This window comes from Cynocephalus volans, chromosome 2 (genome assembly GCF_027409185.1).
Source record: "Cynocephalus volans isolate mCynVol1 chromosome 2, mCynVol1.pri, whole genome shotgun sequence".
Taxonomy (NCBI): domain Eukaryota; kingdom Metazoa; phylum Chordata; class Mammalia; order Dermoptera; family Cynocephalidae; genus Cynocephalus; species Cynocephalus volans.
The window spans coordinates 13,143,775-13,161,570 of NC_084461.1; the positions used below are offsets into that span (position 1 = coordinate 13,143,775).

Below are 17,796 nucleotides of genomic sequence, written 5' to 3' on the forward strand. Positions count from 1 at the left end.
TAGAAGAATTAAACTAGACCCATACCTCTCACCATGTACCAAAATCAAATCAAAATGGATTAAAGATGTACATATAAGACCTGAAACTACAAAACTGCTAAAGGAAAACATAAGGGAAACACTTCAAGAAGTAAGACTGGGCAAAGACTTTATGAATATGACCCCAAAAGCACAGGCAGCAAAAAATAAAACAAACAAATAGGATTATATCAAACTAAAAAGCTTCTACGCAGCAAAAGAAACAGTTAACAGAGCAAAAAGACAACCTACCGAATAGGAGAAAACATTTGTAACTATACATTCAATAAGGGATTAATATCCAGAGTATACAAGGAACTCAAACAACAGTAAAAAAAAAAAAAAAAAAAAAACAAGTAACCCAATTAAAAAATGAGAAAAGGAACTGAATAGGCATTTCTCAAAGGAAGGTATACAAATGGCCAAAAGACACATGAAAAAATATTCAACATTGCTAAGCATCAGAGAAATGCAAATCAAAACCACATTGAGATATCATCTCACCCCAGTTAGACTGGCTATTATCAAGAAGACAGAGAATAACAAACGCTGGCGAGGATGTGGAGACAGGGGAACCCTCCTACACTGTCAGTGGGACTGTAAAATGGTGCAGCCAATATGGGAAACAGTATAGAGGTTTCTCAGACAAGTGCAGATAGAACTGCCATATGGTCCAACAATCCCACTCCTGGGTATATACCCAAAGGAATGGAAATCATCATGCTGAAGGGATACCTGCACTCGCATGTTTATCACAGCTCTATTCACAATAGCCAAGAGTCGGAACCAACCTAAATGTCCATCATCAGATGACTGGATAAGGAAAACATGGTATATATACTCAATGGAATACAACTTAGCCATAAAAAGGAATGAAATTCTGCCACTTGCAGCAACAGGGATGAGCTTGGAGAAAATTATGTAAAGCAAAGTAAGCCAGGCACAGAAAGAGAAATACCACATGTCCTCACTCATACCTGGGAGCTAATAATAATAATAATAATAATAATAATAATAATAATAATAATAATAATAATAATAATAATAATAAGTAAAAGAAAAAGAAAAAGAAAGAATGATACAACAATCACAATAATATGCTGAATTTCCAAAAGGAGAGAACAGAACTGAGATTACCAGAGATGGGAAAGGGGGAAGGGAGGAGTGGTTAGGGAGAAATTGAAGGGCCACAAAAAACGATTTCATTGTGTAATGTTGCTTATCCTGATTTGAGCATCACATATAGTGTACAAGTATTGATATTCAGTGTGGTACCCCACAGATATGTACAATCAATTATGTTCCAATAAAGAAAAAAATGTTTAAGCAATTCTTCATTAATTAACCCTAGCTTACTAGATGTTATTCTGCAAAATAGTCCTACTCTTCATAAAATATGGAAAAATCAGAAGTGTGTTCCACACCAGTTTCCCTCCTACTGAGCTGAAATGATTTGTTCATCATATCTAAGTGACTGTTTAGATAAAATTTTCTTCATTTTCAAGTTATTGTCAGAGGGTTCCATGTTTGAATCACATCTATCACACAGCATCCCAAGTAGAGAAAAAAAGCTAATTTGTGCTTTGAAACAATGCCCTTTATAGAAAAACAAATCACAAAAATATATTTTTTAAAAAATATCACTCTTCTAATAACCTTTGTCATTTGGAGAAACTCTTCACAGGTGAGTGGCTCCTCCTGGGGAAGGTGACAAAGAGGCGTGCTGCCCATTTCTTCTAGAATGGCAGCAATGCGGAACTCAATCAAGTCATTGACCCTGTCAAGCAGCAACTCCAGGTCCTCTTTAGAAGAAAATAAAAGAGGTTGAGTGAAGCAGTTTGTTTAAAAAGTCAACACTTGATTAAATGACAGTAGTAAAACCAGGATTAAACTTTCTCAGTTTACGTCTCCAGCTAACACTGAGTTGTCTCATGCTATCTTCTCTTTAACCAGTTTCCCAGCTCTCTCCACCTGCCTGCATCTGAGAGCATCTACCCCAGGAGGCTTTCTGTGAATCTGCATGTATTACAGTGGTGCTCGCCTCCTGTACTGCCAGGGTAGCCTGCGCATCCTTCCATCCCTGTGGATAGCACACTGTCTACTCACGTGTCTTGTCTTTTCTGGAATTCATCTTCTACATGCTTACACCTTCAACATTTAGCCCAGTGCCCATTCCACAGGAGGTATTCCACAAATATTACTGAAGTGAAATGCCCGTTTTTCTTTTTTTTAACTCTTACTATCATAAGGTACATTTTTTTCAGTTGTGCTGAAATGATATCAAACACTAACTTCCACGATGAAAAGGCTAACTCTGAAGGAAACTAACAACAATTTTACATCAAAAGTAGGAATGATGGTTAATGAATATTCATCTAAGAGGTAACACATTTTTCAATAGATACCATGAAGTAAGATATCTCTTTTTCTAACACTGTTTTCTCCTAGGAAGTGAAGTTGAAATTAAATAGAGAAAAGTCAATGTTATATGAGGATACTCCAAAATGTTTATGGAAAAATATAATTGTAAAATATCACACACCTTTTCATGAATTTTTTTTTCTTTTTTGGCAGCTGGCTGGTATGGGGATCCAAACCCTTGACTTTGGTGTTATCAACACCACTACTCTAACCAAGTGAGCTAGCCGCCCAGCCCCTCCATGAACTTTTTGAAGTTCATGTACTAATATGAACCTCATATTAGCATATGACATACTAATGATGTATCAGAGACATAAATACTTCCTTAAGTAAATACCTTTTCTTCCTCAAGAATAAAAGCCTAAAAGTTTTTGATCGTTTCTAAGCTAATCAGTAAAGAGGCTACTCAGGATACCAAATAGTTCTGCCTGTTAAACTTACTCGCTACTAAAAGAGAACCAACACTTTTATTTAAGTACGTGTGCTCGATAAAATTCTTTACTCTTTCTAACCGATTGATTCTTCTAAGCATCTTCAAAGACATCTGTGGGCAACTGAAAAATAGCCCCCCAAGGCTGTGCACATCCTAATCCTCTGTGACTGTCAGCTGACATGGCAAAAGGGACTTTGCAGAAGTGGTCAAGTTAAGGATCTTGTGATGGGGAGACTGTCCTGGATTATCCAAGTGAAGCTAATGTAGTCATAAGGATCCTTATAATAAGAGAGAGGCAGGAGGGTCAGGGTCAAGACAGAAGACAATATGACCATGGAAAGGCAGAGAGAAAGAGATTTGAAGATGCTGGCTTTGAAGGCAGAATGGCCATAAGCCAACAGATGTAGACAGCCTCCGGAAGCTGACAGGGGCTAAGGAAAAGATTCTCCTCTGGAACCTCCAGAAGAAACCCTTCCTTATGACATATTGATTTTAGCCCCATAAGACTTTTAGATTTTTGAGCTCCATTATCATGTTATTTTCAGCCGCTAAGCTTGTGGCAACTCTTAACAGAGTAATAAGAAATCAACACAACACTTATGCATACACTGTACAAAACTGTTCATAGAAGTCCTGCTTGTTATTTTGAAGAGTGCCGGTACTCTCTTAAATGCATGATACAAATAACCACCTATAAATTGAAGGGTTGGCTCACTAATCCAATAAAGAATCCAACTGTTCATGAGATTTAACATAATTTGTCTCCCAAAGAAACTTAACATTTGTTTTACCTTAGTTCCTTAATTTAAACTACAAAAAGGAAAACACAGTAGAATATGACCACTAAGAAGTTTGTTTAGAAGCTATCTCCTTGTCTCCAGCTAACACTCTGATAAAACATCCAAACTGTTAACACTCTAATTCTAATGTTCTCTAGGAATAATATTACTAAAGTCTACCTTGGTAGCCTGTTCTATATTGATTATGATATCTCTTACAATGAAGTTTTTACACATTTTATAAATGACTCCTTAGAGAATTTTAGCCAATTTTCTCTTGTTTTATTTCCCAAGAAGATGTATTTTAGGAAAGAATATTGATTTAGAGGCAAGGAAACTGGGTTCTAAACTCATTCTTATTGCTTAAATCTATGTAACATTAGAAATCACTTAGCATCTCTGGATCATAATTTTCCAACCTTTAAGTTGAGGGTACTATTTAAGATTACTTCTATAATTTCCTCTACCCCTATTTTGTTATAATTGTCTGATAATTCATTTTATATTATTTAACCGTCAAATTGTAATGAGCATAAAACACATTTCATTCATATCCAAGAACCCCTTCATAATTTGTCTTTGAATCTAGCTCCCAATCTATAAAGCAAAACAAAGGAGGTGAGGGCAGGAGGTTCAACCATAATTTCTCACTCTACTCCCCACTCCACCTCAGTACTTCGCAAGCATTCTTGAGTATAAAGCACCTGTTTATTTAAATAGCTGGACCCTTCTGAGCCCTAAGATGTTTGGAAAGTACAGTGAAAACCTACTGACAAGACAACTCTTAACAATTTAGCTTATAAATAGACCAGGTACTACTTCCACAGCTACAAATACCAGACCAAGAGAAAGACCTAAGGGAGGGGGGGGAGGCAGGGAGAGAGAGAGAGAGAGAAAGAGACAGAGAGACAGAGACAGAGACAGAGAATAAAACGAGGCATCACAAGAGGTACCTAGAAGGCAGGCCCAAGAAGGAATAATCCAGAAATGAATTGATAGGTTCAAGGGGTAGGAATGAGGTTGGGGACATCAAAAAATGGAAAGGACGAACTATATAAAGTGATTGCAATTATGCATCTGTAAGTGTATGGGTGTCTACTATGCACCCAAGTAATACAAAACAAGTTTAAGAAACAGCCTGATTTTCATTACTAAATCATTAGAAGACAAGCAAAATATACAGTCTCTGGTCCCAACTATAAATACAGCAGGGGGTCACAGGAGGAAGTAGTCACATAAGGGAGGTAATCAGAATAGGCTTCCTGGGAGTAGGATCTACCCTGGGCTACAGAAAGTGGGGACAAGTGGGCCATACAGAGGAGAAAGGAGAGTAGAATGGCAACGTCTAAGTCTTCCTGAAAAAACCCTCCATCACCATGTTCCAAACTGTGTTTGCTGCCTACCACAGAAGATCCGGAAGGGGCTAATGTGTTCTTCTAGAAGGCAGCCAGGGAATTCTGGAAAATGCCTCATACAGGAACCCACTTTCGGAGACCACTGGACACTGGTGTATTTAAGGCTCTGAAAAGTGCTTTAGAGAAGAAACCTGTCGAACTGCTTCCTCTGGATTTCCCAGACCCATTTGAGCCCAGACCCCTTGTTTGTAGCATATCCAGACACATCCTGGGAAACTGTATTTTATGAAATATACTACCTTACATATATTGAAGAGTATTCTACCCTCATGAAGAAAAAATAGTGTTTGTTTAAACTTTCCCCATGTATCCTGTTGTTTAACACCCAAATCTATCCAAATCTCCACAACTTTCAAACTGGGATTTCAAAATACACTAACCTGTTAGTATAAAAAACTGAATAACTGTAAAGGTCCAAAAATAAAAATAAATGAAAATATGTAGTTAATCTCTGGGGATAAAATCAAATAGCAAATATTTATAGTTTCCGGGAAATTACTGCATTCATATACTTTGGTACAATTCCTTATGGAACAGCTCAAGAACAGTCCCCATTTCGTTATCTACACCACCATCTCAATAAGGAATTATACAACAGATGTTAAGAACTCAGTCTTTAAAACTTAGAAATAGTAAGCACTGAGACAGACTTACTGATCTTTGCAAAACTGTTTTCTAGATATGTCTCAATATTCAGTGACGTCCAGGTCAGTGCAGCAAGGCCAGGTTGGAGAGCTTCATCTACTTTAGCCAAATGAGGGACCATCAGTTGCTCGATGGTGGGAGGCATTTTGGACTTCACTCTCTGATAATCAGCCAACATCATCTGCAATGAAGTGGGGGCTTCATAATCAATTAATATCTCACTTTAAATATCTACTAATATCTCATTTTTTATACAAAATGATTCCTTCTATTTAGAGTAAAATTGCAGGGCTCTAAAAGCCTTGTAGGTAGAGTGGCCAAAACAAAATAAGAAAAGAACAGACAAGAAAGACTCTTCATCATTACAAATTCCTAATCCAATAAAATACAACTAAGGATTAAAAAAAGAAGAATTTAAAAGGAAAGGTTTCTCACCTCCTACCCAACCTAAAAGAGGAGAAAAGCTGAGGTCAAATAACTTTTCCAAACCATGTGAAGTCATGGTAACTGCGCTTAGCCTGTGCATCACCAGACTCATTCATTCAACTTGGGACAATGTGCATCCTGCTCCTCTGGGCACTGGACCACACAAATCACCCAAAGCCTCTGGGTCACCAGAGTCTACCTCAGCCCATTGCTGGCGTAGTAGGCCAATTTTTGATGTAACACCCAAAGCACGCTGGGAGAGTCAGGATCCAGTGTTAATTTCATCAAGTGTCATAGCTTTAAATCTCACCCATATGCCATAGACAAACAAATTGACATCTCCAGCCCAGATCTCACTCCTGAAGTCTAGATTCATATACAGCAAGAACATACTCAATATCTCCACTCAGATATCTAACAGACATTTCAAATTTAACCTGTCCAAAACTGAAAGTTTGTTCTTCCTCAAAACCTCTTCTACCCACAGCATTCCCCATCTCAGCTGATGGCAACTTCATCCTTCCAGTCCACAGGCCAAAACTCAGAGTCATCCTTGACTCTCTCTCTCTCTCTCTCTCTCTCTCTCTCTCCCCCCCCGCCTCACACACACACACACACACACACACACACACACACACACACACACGATATCCATCAGGACATCTTGTTTGCTCTGTCCTTGAGAGAGTTCCTATGTCTGACCTGTTAACCATATCCACCGCGACTGCCATTATTGCCTCTTCCCTAAATTACTGGAATGATCTACCATTGTCTCCCTGCTTCCACCCATGCCCACTAAAGTCTAGGCTCAATTTAGCAGCAAGAGTGATCCTTTCAACGGTATTATATGTCAGCTAAAAATAAAATAAACTTTTCAAAAAAATCTAAGTCAGATCCTGTCACTCCTCTGCTTACATGGCTATATGGTTTTCCATCTCATTCAGGGCTATTATATTGATCTATAAAGACCTACCTAATCTGATCCCCATTACTTCTCTGATCTCATCTCCAACCACCCTTCCCCTCTCTCACCTGCTCCTGCTTTACTGTCTGCCTTCCTTGTCCTTAGTCTCGGACAAGTCTTTGCACCACCTCCAAATAATTACTCAAATGCCACCTTCTCAATTAGGCTTATGCTCTACCTATTTAAGATTGTAAACCACCACCATAAACCACTCACACTCTCTATCCCCTGCTCTATTTTTTCCATAGCACCTATTACTTTATTCCTATAGACTATATAACCTACCTGTTTACAATGTTCATTGCTCATTATCTTCCTTACGCAACTAGAATATAAGTTGTACAAGGACAAGAATTTTGTCTGCTTTGTTCAGTGTACCTGAAATAGTACCTGATACATAGAAAATAATCAATCAATATTTCTCTAATTAATGAATTAGTTGTTATCGGAAGGAGCACTTGTGATCTGAAATTCATGGGTTTTTGTCCTCTATTGAAATTTACCTGTTGTATAATGTTATATTATGTTTGTTCATATGTTACCATTTTTAAATAAGCCTAATAGTACTTCCAGCCTACCTTTCAGGTTAATGTCAATATTACTAATCATTAATTATAAGAAAGTAACTTTAATGTGCCTCCTACATACAGTTGGTATTAAGCCCGTATTTGTAATGTGCATATTGGTATTCCTTGATATTAGATCAATGTTTTCCACAGTGTTTTCCCTGGAGTACTAGGCCCAAGAGATTCTGTAACAAAAAATAGCTCCTAGATGGATAAATTTGGAAAATTCTGTGTACAATATCTCCCATTTGGATAATCACAATAACTATTAGTGATTCTGGAAAACCTGCTATAAGGAAGTAAGAAGCCCTGAAGGGATTTGAGAATTTTGTCAAATCCAATATTTCCAAACAGACCTCATAATCTTTTTTTCATATAATACTTTTCCACAATTTCTATAATAGCCTTTCAATTTCCATAAAAGCCACTTTAGAAAAGTCTAAGTTTGATGGTTCTATTATGAGCTACTTAGACATTTCCTGAAATTTTATCCACTGCTTACCTTTTTATTTAATGTCCATCACTTATTCTATCTGGAAAGCAGTTCCTAGAATCTGCCTCCAGCAGGCTTTCTACTTCTCACCTTTAATCTTTTAACCCCAGGAGGCATTATTTGTCTATTTTGCAAAAGAGGAACCAAGGCTTAGAAGGTAAAGTTATTTACCCAAAGATAATGGTTTTAATCCAGATCAAATTGGCTTCAGAATTTATATTTGTAACTATTATCCTGTGCCAGCTCATCCCTTTCTAGTTTCAACTATCTTCCGAGGAATAGATGAAGAAAACAAACTCTCAGCTACTTTGTCATGTCTGTAGAAGTCTAAAAACTCTGTGAAATATCCAGCACAATAACTCTGCAACACTTAGACTGTCCCCCAAACCTACCAATACATCTGCTTTTACCAGCTACTCAGATTGAGCGTGGACCCTTAACTCTTTCAACCTCCAAGATACAATAAATGTCAACCCGATGATAATTTACTTCCTGGAAATGTCACGTACAACTGTGGTGGCTTTCAAATATCCTTTGAACCTCCTTTCCTCATGGAGTGGGGGCTATGTCCCCTCCCCTTGAATCTGGGTGGGCTTATGGCGCCAAACAGAGTACAACTGAAGCAACATTGTGAGACACCTGCGGCTGACACGAAGGCCACACAGCTCCCTCCTTTTTCAGTTTAACGCTTGCTCTGGGAACCCTGGGTTGCCATATAAGAAACTCTACTAGTCTGAGGCCTCCATCCTGGAAGGCCATGTAGATGCTCCAGTTCACAGTCCCAGCTGAGTGCACCTTCCAGCCATCATCACCAAAGAACCAGACATGAGACGAGGCCATCTTGGAGCTTCCAGATGGAATGTCGGCCAGCTGAGCACCACTGTCAATACCACACGGAGCAGAAGCAGCACCTGGCCAAGCCCCACTTGAATTCTTCACCTACAGTCATGACATATAACAAATGTTCGTAGTAAACCACTACACTGAAACAACAACTCTCTCGGAGAGTTGTCACTGGTAATTTTATAATCTTATAACTAGTATTTCTTAGTAAAAATATTTTTTGTGAATATGTAGATTGACTATGTGGTTTTCCTAACATGCAAGAGTCTGAAAAGAAAGCTCAACATGCTGACTAATATTTTGAGTCCACATTTGAGGAATATCTGTCCTTTGCCAATGTTAACTTTTTAAGATAGCGTGAAAGTTTAATGTAGTACTGTGGTTCTTTTCTTTCTTTCTTTCTTTCTTTCTTTCTTTCTTTCTTTCTTTCTTTCTTTCTTTTCTTTCTCTATTTTAGCTCCCACTTATAAGTGAGGATATGAAATAGTGGGATACCAGTAGACTACAAGTCTGGGTTCTGGTCCTATTTCTGCCAATTACTAGCTATGACCTTGACTAAGTAATTTAACTTCTCTGAGCCAAAGTTTTGCCATCTATAAAATAAAATAATAGTATTCTGTCCTACTTACCTAACGTGGTGGTAGAAAAGAGCAAATGAAATAATGAGCTGACAAATGGCTTAAAATGTAAGACCCAATGCAAACGTGTGGAATTGGTATTATCATGTGATGTGAACTGCTGTGAAATTTTAACAATGGTTTCCTTGTTGTCAAATATCATGGCCATATCTTTGACCTCAGCTTTCTCATTCTCTGGGCAGCAGCATTTGTCACTGGTGACCAATCCCAACTTCATAAGCTTTTTCTTACTTTTGGTTTCTTTGACACTTGTTTTCCTTCTTCCCCAAGCATCAACCCTTAGTTTTATGTGTGTATCAGTCCTCTTCTATCAGACCTCTTAATATTGGAGCAACCCAGTGTTTGGTCCAATGGTCCTCTACTCTTCTGTTTGTATTCTCGCCATCAGAGCTGTCATCCAGGACAATGACATTAAATAGCAACTATATTCTGATACTCTCAAAAGCATGCTTCCAACTTTGAACTCCAGACTTACACATCTAACTGCATGGATACCATCTCCATATGGTTTGGGGCAGGAGGAAATCGATACTTCTCACCTTCTGCATAAGATAGTTTTTAGATATCCTATCTGTGGTTAGGATACATATTTATATCCTATCTAAAAACTATCTTATGCAGAAGATAAGAAGTATCGATTTCCTCCTGCCCCCAAAATTAGTTAATTCCAGTCTTTTCCCCCTCTATAAACGGAACTTACATTCAGGGCCACTGTACATTATTGTGCACGATGTGCAGAAGGCAACCTACACAGCAATACATGGTAGCCCTACTTCAACTCATCGAGTTGCTCACATGAAAAACAAAGGAATTACCCCTGAGTTCTTTCATAACCTACCTGTTGACATAACTATCTAAATTGTCCGATTGACTCTTCTGCTCTCCTGGTTCAAGCCACCATCATCTCCGTCCTTGAACAGTGCAACAGCCCACTAAATTGGCTTCCCACTGATACTCTTGTCCCCCTTAAAATCCATTTTCCACCCAGCAGCAAGAATGATTTTTACTATAAAGGAGATAGGCTTTGCTTTTTTCTCTGGCTCAAAGTCCTCCAGTGGTTTCCTGGTACACTCAAAGTAAAATCTGAAATTCCAGTCTTGGTCTACAAGACCGATAATGGCCTGGTGTACAGTAAATGCTGGACATAGCCCTATTCTCCCCTCCCTGTACATACCAGAGTCCCCTCTCCCTCCTGGGAGACTACCTCTGGCCAAGGTAGTTACCCAGGGAAAGGCAGGTCCTCTTTAAGACAAACAGAAGCTGGAGGGAGCAGGGACCCTAAGTAAATGAACAAACACTCTGGTACTAGGAGAGTAGCAGTAGATTAACTTATCTACCCAACCAGATCTCCTGCACGCTCTGAGTTATGTGAGCTGGGTGAAGGTCTGCACATAAGCCTGGAAATGATTTATACCCCTACTCTGATCTGTTAAGTATATAACTGTTGTATGTATTCCACGTATTCCACAGCGGCATGGATTTCTGACTGACTGCTGCCTCAATACCTCTCATTAAGTCTAATAAACCAGTGTCTCTACCTGCTGGACCTCTGGGTGATTTCTTTGGAACAGGTAAACACTATGCAAGTGCCCTCTCAGAGTTGGGGCTCCCACATTACACCTGGCCCTAGCCAACTCTGCAGCCTCATTCCACAGCCCTGTCCCCTTGACTCATTCCATTCCAGTCATCCTGCCACCACCTTTTCCTCGAGTGTGACACCCCACCAAATTTTTTTAATGCATTCTAGAGCTAGACAGAAAGGGGGGGGGATTACTATACCTTCATGTTACTGAAGTTCTTTTTATATCTCTCCCTTCTCTGGAAGAGGGCAGCTGCAAATGGGGAGACTTCTAGACCCATCTGTGACATGCACTCTGTTTCTCTAAACAAGGTGAATATCTGAGGATCAAAGTTTACAAACAATTCTCCTGTGCCTGGAGCCTTCACTAATAAAGAAGCCTCAAGACCTATGTGGATTTCTTTAATCTGTGGAAGAAATAAACATTTTTCCTTTTAGAAAGTTCAATGCATACACAGAATATCCCGCTCAGCCATCTCTGGGAATGAAGATCGTTAAGTGTTCTTCCGTGGACATGAGCTTCCTAAATTGAATGCAATGGGATCACTCTTCCGTCTAATTCACTCTCAGAAAGTAGACTTCAAGTTCTGATAGTGATGTTGCACAGACAATTCAATAAAGTATTTTAAAATGTAAAGTGTCTGTCTCACATCTGACAGATAAGTGAATATTACAATAGTGGCAACTTCTCAGAAGTCATTTAGCTCCCTGGGACCTTTAGGTCTACTCAGTTACTTTTTCTAATAAAGGTTTCTTAAACCTACTAAACTCAGTTTTCAGTTATCTATGGAGATATCACTTCCTGTGAATCTACAAAGAAATACAAATATTGATAGGGTATAAGTTGATTAAACACTACTACGGCCAAAGGAAATTTAAGGCTTTGTTTAACAGGCATACTGCTGTATATGGACACATTCAGGATCTTACTGAATTTAAAAAAGAAAGAAATCCTAGCCAATTCAGTACAGGAACAAATAAACCGGATTTTCTCACGGAGAAGTCTGTAAATTAAATAAAAATAGGTTTCTGTTACCTGGATTACAATTTTCTTTCAAGATTTTTAGTTATTTTTCTTCATGGCTGATTAGTTAGATTCACCAAACTGTCTTATAAAATACCTGCAAACCAAACTTTCTATAGGAATAACACTGTCAAATGCTAAAGGAAGGGTTCTGATTGCTTCAGCAGTGGAGACCTCTGGAAGAGCATAAATTTAGAGGCTCACTTGTTGAAGCCACGCCCTGTGGTAGAGGACCTCGAACTCCAGAAGGACCCGGGCCATCTTGTTGTAACTGTGAATTATCGGTTTGGCTTCAGCCGTCCTTAGCAGAGTTGGGTGCTGCTGGAAAAGCTGCATGGGTTGCTGAATCCTGTGGAAGAGCTGACGAGCCCACAAAATCTTTCCAGCAATGGGAGGCTGGTTTCGAGCCAAAGGAGGATCATATTTCTGCTTTGTATACAGCTTTGAAATCATATCAATGTCAGCCCCATAGTTCTCAAAGATAAGTCGGTATTTTTCATCAATACCAAGATTAGGTATATTCAATCTGATCAAAAACAAAAAGCAAAAGACATGAATTAATACAAAGATATCTACTAATCTCATTTATTAATATTTATTTTAAAACATATGCGAATGGAAAAGAATTACTTATTTGTGTGGCATACTAAAACAATCAAAATAGTATCAATATTTAAATGTAGGCAAAACTATTAACCTGGGATGAGTTCTTCAAATTACTTCAGCATCAGGAAATATTACTATATAGGCAGTGACAAAGTACTTCAAGGCTAAGAGTATTCCCTATTTGCAGAAATAAAACAAATCCTTAATCCATAAGAGGATTAATTCTCTTAATCCTCTGAAGAACTTAAAAACTGAGACCTTGTGATCCAGATTGTTGAGGGTGTTTTTTTCCCATTGGAATATGAAATAATGATAACAATGCTACTAATAACAATGTTAATAAAAGCTAAACTATGTTCATATTACCCCAATTTTAGAAAATAGAACTTGAAACACTATTTCAAATTTTTACCTTTCAAACTTCTTTAACATACTTAGAGCTTGATTTGTGTTTTGAATCTTTTCACATGTCACGTCCATAAACTTCTGCAGCTCGTTCTAAAACAGAATAAAATCTGATTATGAACAATGGATCAGCATTGGGAATTTATTTGGCAACAAAATAAAAGAGCTCCACATTCTCTACAAACACATATAATGCAGGACAAAATATAACAGAAAATTCAATGAGCTTAAAATAAGGACAAATCCCCAGAAGCCAGAAACAAAGAGGAATATGAAAGCCAGAGTGGTCATGGGTTAGCACCATGGCAGGCTCCATGGGTATTTGGCCAGACACAGGGCCTGGAGTGTAGTGGTTGAGGTTTTACCACAATGTGGGGAGAGAAGCTATGAGATCCCCACACTCTCAACAGATCCTACAGAAAGCCGGGACCCTTAAAGTGCTGACTAGTGCATACAAAGGGAATTAAATGACTGCTCACAAGCTTGGAAAGTTGACCTAGTAGGCGGCAGGCCTTTTTGCACCTTTCCATGTGTTCCCCGAAACTTCATGTATTGGAAACTTGACCCCCATTATAACAGTGTTAAGAGAGTGGGAAATTCAATTAGGGCATTTGAAAGGAGGTGCCTTTAAGGGGTGATTAGATTGTGAGGACTGCCATTCATGGAGTAATGAGTGTGCTTCTGATGGCTTTAAAAGGAGGGCAAGTGAGAAGGTTAACTCTCTTCCTGTTCAGCCCCTTCTCCCTGTTGGACACCCTGCACTGCTGTGGAGAGTCACCACCAAGAAGGCCCTCATCTGCTGTGTGCCCTGGACTTTGGACTTCTCAGGCTTCAAAACAGTAAGAAATAAATTTCATTCCTTTATAAACTACCCAGTTTTAGGTATTCTGTTATAAGCAACAGAAAAGACCAATACACCACCTGCCCAGAACCATGAAAGGAAATAAAAAAGTCACCATAAAACAGGGTTTTCATACTTCTGTCAAGGGCCAGATAGTCGATATTTTCAGCTTTGTGCAACAGGTCTCTTTCACAACCGCTGGTGTGTACCACTGTGATGCCAAAGCAGCCGTAGACAATGCATAAACAAATAGGCAGGGCATAATTTGGCCCTTGGGCACAGTTTGCTGACCCCCTGCCCCAAAGCAATTGAAATCCCACACCATTCCACACCTAGATAAGGAGCTCAAATTTATACTACACATGAGATATAAGGGATCTAACCCAAGAAATTAACATAAAAGCTGGTCTGGAAAGGTAAAACCACTAGGACCCCAGCAGAAGCAATGCAAAGCCACTCTATAGTAACACTTCCAAAGCCCATATTCACAAGACTGTACAGAGAAAAAAATAAGTAAATAACTCCTAAAGAAGATAAGCTCAGAAAAAATTTTAAAATGCCAAATGAAGAAATGATCTTTGAGTGAGAAACAGCAGAATGCCCTAACAGAATTAACACTCAAGTACTACAGACGGTAGAACAGTCTGAAAGAGACTATAAAATAAGTGTGTTAAAGATTATTAAAGAGTAAAGAAGCAGAAACCATAAAAAAGGACAGTATAAAATAAGAGCACTCAGATTTTTTAAAACAAAACATACATATAAAGGAGAAAATCAATACAATTCAAAAGACAATGGATGCAAATTATATACCTAAAAAGAAAATTAATGAACTGCAATAAAATTCTGAAAGAAACCACCCAAAATGTAGCAGAGAATTAAAGAAATGGAAAATACAAAAAAAAAGGTTAACAGAGATAGAAGACAGAAAAAGAAGGTCTAACAGAAATCTTTTGGAAATCCTGGAAGAAGCACCTAAAGTATTTCAAATGATAATGGAAAAAAATTTTCTACAATTAAAGAAAAAAAAGACTTAAATCTTCAAATAGAGGAAGCACACCAAATTGTGAAGAAGAAAAATGAAAAAAAAATCACACCTAAAACTCACACACAGATGCTAAAGATAAAAAGAAAAATGACGTTAAAAACAATCGGAGAGGGTGAAAAGACAATGATCTATAAAGAAATAACTATCTGATAACAAATACCTCACCGAGAACAATAGATGCCAAAATTCAATAAGAAAAAGATCTTCTAAGTGCTGAAAGTAAATAACTTCCAAACTAAAATTACATGTAAAATCAGACCAACATTCAAAATCGAGAAATTTTTAGGCATTTGGGGGCAAAGACTAAAGAGCGTACCATTAACAGACTTGTTGAAATAACCACTAAAGAACATACTTCTTTAAAAATGATAATGAACTCAAAAAAGAGGGAGAGGACTGAAAGATATAATAGTAAGAAAGAAATCTGTAAACATGCTGGTAAGCATGTTGGTAAATCTAAATAACAAGAAGTTCGGAAAGTTTAAAAGCAAAAGCAAGGTAAAATTTAAATGCAAAGCAACGATAGTGCTGAAATAAGAGGTGGATAGAAATATCAATTAATTTTAAACTTTAAGTCAGGGATATATGCTCAAACCACTAGGAATATGAATAGAGCATCCCAAACCAGTAGGAGAGGAAGAAAGGAAATAATAAAAATTTAATGAACAAAATATAAAAAGGAAAAACAAAAGGAGTCAAAGAAAAAAAAGCTCACTAAATAAAATCTTAAAATAGATTTTAGAAATAATTCTAACTATACTAGGAATCAGTCATTCTAAGTGGTTTAAACCAATTAGAGGAGAGTCTCAGCTATAATATATATGCACATATATTTATATATATTCCAACCATATGCTATATCACCCCTGGAGGTAAATATGGTCACTTCGGTGTTAAATGGGAATGTCCCTGGCAGATATAACAGTTTGGGGCCTGTAAGCAGCCAACTAATCAAACCCAAATATATAAAGCAAGCTAATTTAGTTGTAGATTCTTAGAAACCAACAGATTAAGAATATCAAAAATGTTTAATACAGCACTACACCTATTAGAATGGCCAAAACCCAGAATACTGAAAACACCAAATGCTGGCAAGGATTTGAAGCAACAGGAACTCTACTCTCATTCGCTGCTGGTGGGAATGCAAAATGGTACAGCCATGCTGGAAGACAGTGTGGTGGTTTCTTACAAAACTAAAAATACTCTTACTATACAATCCAACAATCATGCTCCTTGATATCTACCCAAAGGAGTTAAAAACTTATGTTATGTTCACACAAAAATCTGCACAGATGTTTATAGTAGTCTTATTCACAGTTGCCAAAACTTGGAAATAAATAAACTGTGGCACATCATAACTGAAGAGTGAAATATTATTCAGCACTAAAAAGATATGAGCTATCAAGCCATGAAAAGACATGGAGGAAACATAAATGCATATTAATAAATGAAATAAGCCAATCTGAAAAGGCTACATGTTGTATGCATACAACTATATAACATTCTAGAAAAGGCAAAACTATGGAGACAGTAAAAAAATCAGTGGTTGACAGGGGTTAGGACACTAAAAAGATAGTGGTTGCCAAGGAAGGGAGGACTTTTAGGGCAGTGAAGATACCATATTTTGCATGATGCTATAATGATAAATACATGTTATCATACATTTGTCCAAACCCATAGAATGTACAACACCAAGATTGAACCCTAATGCAAACTACGAACTTCGGGTAATAATGACGTGTCAATATAGGTTCACCAATTGTAACAAATGTACCACTCTGCTGAGGGATGTTGATAATTGGGGAGGCTATACATTGTGGGGGTGGGGCCAGGAACACGGGGTATATGGTAAGTCTTTGAACCTTTCTTTCCATTTTGCTGTAAACCTAAAACTGCTTTTAAAAATTGTCTTTTTACTAAAATCAACTCAAAATGGATTAAAGACCTAGGTATAAGACCCAAAACTATAAAATTACTAAGGGAAAATATAGGTGAAACACTTCAGCAGTTAGGACAGGGCACAGGCTTTATGAACATGAGCCCAAAAGCACAAGCCGCAAAAGAAAAAATAAACAAATGGGACTATATCAAACTAAAAAGTTTCTGCACAGCAAAGGAAACAATCAAGAGAGTGAAAAGACAACCTACAGAGTGGGAGAAAATTTTTGCCAACTATGCATCCAACAAGGGACTAATATCCAGAATACACATAGAACTTAAGCAATTATACAGTAAAAAGTAAATGACCCAATTAAAAAAATGGGCAAAGGAGCTGAACAGACATTTTTCAAAGGAAGACATACAAATGGCCAACAGATACAGGAAAAAATGCTCAACATCACTAGTCATCAGGGAAATGCAAATTAAAACCACATTGAGATACCACCTCACTCCAGTCAGACTGGCTGTGATCAAAAAGATGGTGAATAACAAATGCTGGCGAGGGTGTGGAGAGAAGGGAACACTACTGCACTGTTGGTGGGACTGTAAATTAGTACAACCACTTTGGAAAACAATTTGGAGGTTTCTCAAACAACTACAGATAGATCTTCCATATGATCCAGCAATCCCTCTTCTGGGTATATACCAAGAGGAATGGAAATTATCAGGTGGAAGAGATACCTGCACTCCCATGTTTATCGCAGCTCTGTT

At 37.9% G+C, this 17,796-nt stretch overlaps 1 protein-coding gene across 1 annotated transcript in view; it reads right to left on the reverse strand.

The window, feature by feature from the left end:
• The window catches only part of DNAH5 (dynein axonemal heavy chain 5), a 222,492-nt gene that overhangs the window by 177,968 nt on the left and 26,728 nt on the right, over positions 1-17,796 (reverse strand). The window contains exons 13-17 of the mRNA XM_063087541.1: positions 13,263-13,348; positions 12,449-12,770; positions 11,421-11,627; positions 5,721-5,892; positions 1,675-1,820 (exon numbers count right to left, since the gene is read on the reverse strand). Coding sequence (XP_062943611.1) covers positions 1,675-1,820; positions 5,721-5,892; positions 11,421-11,627; positions 12,449-12,770; positions 13,263-13,348 — 933 coding nt within the window. The remainder of the gene's footprint in view (positions 1-1,674; positions 1,821-5,720; positions 5,893-11,420; positions 11,628-12,448; positions 12,771-13,262; positions 13,349-17,796) is intronic.